This window comes from Buceros rhinoceros, unplaced genomic scaffold, assembly GCF_000710305.1.
Source record: "Buceros rhinoceros silvestris isolate BGI_N320 unplaced genomic scaffold, ASM71030v1 scaffold37298, whole genome shotgun sequence".
Lineage (NCBI taxonomy): Eukaryota > Metazoa > Chordata > Aves > Bucerotiformes > Bucerotidae > Buceros > Buceros rhinoceros.
The window spans coordinates 4,116-11,059 of record NW_010426925.1 but is presented as its reverse complement, the minus strand read 5'-3'; the positions used below and the strand labels follow the sequence as shown (position 1 = coordinate 11,059).

Genomic DNA, 6,944 nt, shown 5'->3' with positions numbered 1-6,944 from the left:
AGATTTGCATCTTCTTGGAGGAGTGTTACGTGACGTTCTTTAACTTGCATAGTCTTTCCTATGGGTAGTGACTACAGTCTAAACTGTGGCAGTATTTAAAAGGAAAAGATGAAATCCGTATGTGCTTATTCTGGAAACTGTAGTCAAAAGAAGATATCTCTTTATATCCATTTGTTATTGCTCTACCACAGCTCTTCAGAAACACCTTAAGAGCCAGTGGCAGATGCATCTTCCAAACACTCAAGGAGTTGGTATCGTTTCCTGAACAACTACAATTTTCCCATCTTGTTTTAGTGATACAGTTTTACTTATATATACACACATATATGTGTCCGTGTGTGTGTAAATAAACACACATGTGTGTGTTAATAAACAAACACACATGCATATATACAGTTTTTTAACTCCTGTTCATTAGGGTCAAACTCATATATCCCTGGTTTCTGCACTGGATAATGTACTGAGTGAAGGCTGGGGTGGAAGGATTTAAACTCTTCATGGTATCAGGAGGGGCATTTATTTTGGTCTTAGACTTTTTCCATCAGGATGAAAAAGTCCCAAAGTTCCTTTGGCTAGCTATGGTATTTGTTCTCTTTTATGGTCAGTATCATCAACAGATCTTGGGCAACCTCTGCTAAAAGCCAGGTTGATAAATGTAGAAACATGCAAATTGTCCTTCTTCAAGACCGCCCTGTGTCCTCTCTGCTGTGCTGGTGGACCGGCAGCAACGAGATTTAAAGGGGCCTTAAAATACAGGGTTTGGATAAAGGAGGGTGCAGTTTCCTTTGCTTTTTCTGAAGACAATAATATCATCTTGCCAAAGTAGCATCCCCCATAATGTGGGTGGCAAATTTGATCATAAAATGATAAAAGAATTAGTCCAGTTTCAGCTCCTAGGGAAGTAAGATGGCAGTAACTGAATTTGCATTTCCTTAAGTCTTCAAGATGACTTTTAATTAACCTGAGGCACAAGTAAAGAGGAGAGAAAATATTGTAAATGTAGTTTTGACTGCCTTACATTCAAAAGGTCCTGTGGACAGGGCTGTCAAGTCTCCACACTTGAAGCCAGTTATACACTGAGGAGAAGAGAATGGTGTATTTGTATTTGTGCAGGAACTTGTAAGGAACAAGGAGACATGTGCTTATGGAAAATACTTTAGAACATCAGAAATGCAGCTTTTTTCTTTACAGTTGTCATGAAGGCTCTGTGAGTGAGCAGACCTGCAGGTATATACCTCCCTTTTAAGCTAGAGTATTTCTTTTCTTCTCAGGGTCAATTGAAAAAGGACCAGGAGTAAAACGTTTGAGTTCCCTGGATGATAAGATCCCACCCAAGTCACCCCGACCACGTCGGAATATCTGGCTGTCACGCAGCCAGTCGGATATCTTCTCCCGCAAGCCTTCCAGGAAGATAAACGTGCAGGACCCCTACTATACACCAAACAAAGGGTTAGGCCGGAAAGTTAATCCCTTCAGTGCCCGGGAGGACCTCAAAGGAGGCAAGATCAAATTCTTTGACATGCCAAGCAAGTCTGTGATTTCCCTCGTGTTTGACTTGCATTCTCCAGAGGCACGTGGAGGCCTGAAAGCTAGTCAGTCCCAGTTCCGGCAGGCGTATAGTACAGACTGGCAAGAATTCTCCCTTTTTCCTGGGAGGAGATGCAGATCCCTTCCGCTGTCTCCTGAACTGCCGCACAAGGAATATGGCCTGTTTGGGGGACTGTCATCAACAGTCAGCAGGTGTGACCCAACCCAGCTAAGTGCAGAGGTTCGGCAAAAACTCCTGAGTAGCAGTAAATATGGTGTGTCAGAGATTCCCCCCTTTCAAGCCAAGCCTCACAGGCCAGAACTTCTTGCACCAGGACAAGAGGAGGATATGGACTGTTCAGATGGGCCAGTGGCCCAGGAGGAAAATGGGTTTTGCCCTGTTGAGAACACATGTGGAGATCCAGCACGTAATCGACAATTAGTGCTGGCCCAGCCTGAGCTGCTATCTTACAAAAAGCTCCCAGTTGAGAATTCAGTGAACTCTGAGGGACGTGGCTCCTCCCAAGTGTTTGCAGGTTGTCTCCCTTCTGAAGAGATGGAGGTGGAAGATGACCTACTGAAAAATGCTCTGCTAGAGTCTGCAAAGCCTCTGTTCAGAGTTAGTCCTTCCACCGAGCTGGAGAGAGAGGCATGGCCCTTCAGGGAGCCGGATGGGGACAGTCCTGCCCCGTTGTCACAGACCTCCTCCAACATCTCAGCAAGTGGCACCAGGCAGTCAACTTCTGACATATGAAGAGGGGCCTCAAACTGACCACATCCTCGATGCAACAGTTGTTCCCAGTCACTTAAACTCTGGTTTTGGGTAGTGCTGGCCTTTGCATTTGAAAAAGACTCAGCAGGTGGTAGAAACTGGCTGTCAAACAGATAGCTGCAGACAGTGTCTGGAGAGACTGATCATCTTAACTTTTGTTTCAAAATGTGCTTATTTTCCCTGATTTGCATTAGGAGGGGGAACTACTCCAGCCAGAATGGCCATGTGGGCCCCACAGTCCTTCCAAGAGGCAGCAGCCAGAGCAGGCACCGTGTGAACAGTTTGACCTCAATTTCAGCACGGAGCATTTCAAGGCCTTAAGCTCCACGTTGGGTAGAAAGAGTGACCCACAGGTTTTCCCTCTTCCTCTGACCAGCTGCTCCAAACCACTGCAGATTTTGTATTAACATTCTTCAGCAGTGCACGTGAGTTGGAGCCCCTGTTTCAGAAACAGGCACAGAGGTCTTTCAGAGCTGGGTTGAGCAGACAGGAATGCTCTCTGGTCCCAGAGCTGCTGTGAATGCTGTTGCAGCATTAAACAAGCTCTTTTTTCAGCAGCAAACCCAAAGCCCCTCATGCTGGTCGCAATCTGCAAACTGAGTCACATGACAACTACTTTGTGATTAACAAGAAGAATCTGTTCCCTGGTGTTTGGTTTTCCCTTGGGGTTTGGTAATGGTGTGTAACACAGCAGTGCAGGGAAGCAGGATGTGTGGTAAGCACTGCTCTCCTCCTTGCACAACTTTTCATGTCCCTTAACCCAGATGTGGAGGAAGATTTGCCCAGGGTACAAGAGGAGAGCTGTATTCCAGGCATTGTCATTTCTGGGCTTCTGGAGAAAGTACCGGTGAAAGTACCAGTTGTACGGAGCTTTCGTGGGGTGTGGGCTCTTCTCCCTGAAGAGCTGAATGGACATCATCATCTGTTTCTGCCGAGGGCTTAGTTAAATACAATAGCTACATCACAGCTGACTAATACCACTAAGCTCAAAGGGTCACCTCATCCCATCTGACTGGTATCACTGCAGTATTGATGATCTGCTTGACAGAGGACAGGAATCCCTGCTCAGGGGAAGCTGCCAGCAGTGTTGCAGCCACACAAGTGCTCTTGGAGAGGATAGACAGTAGACTCACAGAAGGGCTTTGCATTGTCAAACTGAAGAAAATTATGCTTGACTAACTTTTTTTCTTCTACAGAAAGAAGCTGTGGTCTTCATTGGTTTCTCCTGTCACTGAATAGGATGATGTTTTTATTTTTAATGATTTTTTTCTTCCCTCCACCAGCAGGTACATGTGAAAGAAGCAGCGGCATAAGCTTTAATGTTGCTTGCTGGAACCAGCATCAGAGATCCCCACTCTGGGATCCAGTGTACGGGAAGGCTTGGTCTGGGATGACGTTCATGCAACATCCTGCCCTTTTCTGCTATTGTCGTCCCAACAACACAGAATTTTTTTTAAATTTCTTTTTGATTTTTTAAACCTCTATTATCGTTCCTAATTGAGGTATGAATTGCATGCCTGCTGAGCAGCTGGTGATGCAGTGGAAGCCAGGATTTCACCCAGGTAGCTCTCTTCCTGCTCTCCTGTAAGGATGATGTAGCCTTAGTTCCTTCTTGGCCAAGGTGTGTATCTTTTCAGAGTGTAGGTAATTATTCTGTGAGTTAGCACACGCCTCCACAAGAGGAATATCTAACCTGAGCAGCAGTTACCCCTTTGCAGTGGCTGCAAATAATTAAATGATCAACCCAGTGTCATTGAGTTACTTGGCACAGTCCCTGCCAGATTAGGCAGCTGTTAGCAGTCTGAAAGAGAAAATGCCTCTCCTTACCAAGACCACCCCTTCTGGCCCACACCTCTCTGCCTCTTGAAGGTGTTGATCTGTAGAGTAGTCTGTCTTGTGTATCCTGTCTGCAGATCGTGGAGCAGCTTGTGTGGCTGGCACTGTGGCTGTGTCATTTCCGTTGAGGACATGGAAACAGCAGCACTCAATTGCCAGTTAGTTGCCTGCCTGCTGCCTGCCTTTATTATTTTTTAAAATCTTTTGATATTTTACACAATTATAACCTTTTGGGAGGGAAACCATCAACACCAGCTTCTGTTGTCACAAGCTGTATTTAGATGTGTGACTTCAGACAAACAAGCAATAATGAGGAGTAGTTTACTTCTGGATCACCAGGCTGCGAGGAAGTTGTCCAGCATCCCATGCCTGCCTGCAGCCCCCCAGACGAGCACACGCACACCTCTGGCTGCTCTGTGGCTGGCATTAGCCCTGGCTGTCAGCGCTGACACCTCTTCATGAAGCCTGTTGTCCTCTCTTACACTGACTGCAAAGCCTGTGCCATCAGGCTTGGGGTACCCCTGTGGCACCCATCACAGTGACCTCATCTGTTTTCTTACACCACCGACTCTTAAAACATTTCTCTGCCCTGAACAGTGCTCTTACAAAGCAACGTGGCAAAAAGGTTGTTTTCTTAACTGTCCACTCTAAGCACAGGTAGCTGACATGCACAGGGCACACCTATCAACTTTTCTAGCTCTTTGTACCGAGGTGGAGATGTCACAAAGAGAAATGCCAAGTGGCTCAGGCCTTTCCCAGGTTCTTGGTCTGCGTGGGAAGAGAGGCAGGTGGATGGAACTGGAGTAAAAGGCCATTTGAAATCAGTGCAGTGCTGGCTATAACCCCGTGTTTCCAGTGGTCTGGATGCAGTTGGCACTCACTACGTCCCATCCCTTTGGTTATGTAAAGCTGAATTTAGGTTGCACCTAGTAACTACTCTGAGGTTTTCTGCCTGTCTGAGGGTGCTCTTCCACAGGGAGGCATTTTCTGACAGCTACTGGTAAACACAAATACAAACATGTTGTCAGCAAACTCCTTGTTTTATAGTGATGTGACAAAGTTTTATTGTGATTGGATTTTACCATTTTTGACTTTCTTATGGGAGCAGTTCTTAGCTCTTTTAAAACACTTTCTACACATTGCTAGGTTCCCGGAAGAGATCAAAGATGTTTTTAATTCACTTTAAATCCTTCTAGGCTGAATTAATCGAAATGTCTGTTATAAGCTATTTTTGTGGTGGTTGCAGGTTGGTAAAACGCACCTAGGAGAATGCATGTGTACCGCTGCCCCTCAGAAGCAGTGCAGACAAGGGGCTACAGTAGACTTTACTTGTTGGAGAGGCATCGACGAGTTGTGTGTAACAGAACATTGGTATTTTTGCCAGTACAACTAAAGACACTTGAATAATTCCTGTTTGCACTTAATGCTATTGTTTATATTGCATGTCACTACATTTCTATGCAAAACAAATAACCTTTTTTTGGGGAGGAGGGGCAGCCAGATATTTGATTAAGTATAAAGATCTTTGCGAGATGATCTATTTTCGTATTTATGAAGGAGTTTTACGTCTTAATATTTTGCAGTCTGTAAATAGCTCAACTTGTAATTAAAGGCTTAGGAAGAAGTTTGTAGTCTTTGTATAATAGTAAGTTAACACTGCCAGAAGAAAGATCTTTGCAAAACAACTTTTCTAATATTGTGGATATTTATGAATATGTAAAGAAAGCACGTCTTGTTTTTATGTTGATTGACCTTCTGACTTTTTTTGAACTATAGAAATGGTGTATGTTTTATTGGAACTGCAATAAGAAGTAACCAAAGATGAATCCAGTTAAATATTTTCATAATTTTTTTCTTGGTCAGGTTTTGTAAACTTTCCCAACTTGCTTTCAAAATAAAAATAAAATCAAGGCCTGAGTCTTGTGATTAAGAGGGCAACTCTAGGTTAAAAAAAGCTGGCTCAAATGCTTACTTAAGCTATGGATGACATTAATACTTGGCTTGAGGTTGTACTCACTATTGCTCAGTGCTGAATTACAAACAGGGAGAACCGTCATCCTTACTCAGTGTTATTTCTCTCCTGCATCTCAGTGAAGTGTTAAACTATTAAATCCATGAGACTCGATGACTTTTTCCTCTGCTTTGCCTTATAGCACTCTGAAGAACAGGCAAGATGGCTTTTGAGAGCACTCAGCCTGCAGGGAGCTTGCCATTGTGGCTGCTCTGTTCTAGCCCTACAGAACAGCTTCAGCAGCACAGGCAGCAGTGCAGGTTAAGAGGACCACCTCTGGCTTTAAGTTCCACTCCATGTCCCCTTACTTAAGCTGAAGACCTGCTGTGGCTTGGTTCTGTGTGCAGTTACCCTGCAGCAGAACCAGCTGGCCCATTTGAGAGCAGCTTTCTCCTTCCCCCCACTCCTGTAGGAGCAAAGGTCTTTGCATGCTGTAACCAAGATTAGGGTGAAGTACAGCTGTGACGTGGGATAGCTCTCCTAGCTGCAGGATCTAAACCAACCCAAGGTTGTTTTTTCAAAACCCACTTTGGGTGCCGAGCACTAAACTGAAACTTGCACCCTGGGAGCAGAGGGAGAGATGCACTTTTCCTCCCTTTTCTCCACCCCTGCCTTCACAGCCCAGCATGCTGCTAAGGAACAACAGGGGAACTCCAGCTGAGAGCAATTTAATCAACCAGAAGTTAAAACAAAAACAGCAGTAAGAATCTTGCTCCTCTCTTGGTCAGTTCCTGATGGAATAAAGACCTTCAAAACTGGAGAGCAAAAAAAGCCCAGTTCAGTGAGGAATCCTTAGCT

The 6,944-nt window shown here is 44.8% G+C and overlaps 1 protein-coding gene across 1 annotated transcript; it reads left to right on the top strand.

The window, feature by feature from the left end:
* Window positions 1-1,271: 1,271 nt before the first annotated feature.
* Window positions 1,272-2,281, top strand: TESK2 (testis-specific kinase 2; the record flags this gene model as incomplete). The annotated part of the gene is made up of 1 exon (XM_010141694.1): window positions 1,272-2,281. A coding segment is annotated over one exon (1,010 nt), but the record flags the coding sequence as incomplete, so codon positions are not given.
* Window positions 2,282-6,944: the final 4,663 nt, after the last annotated feature.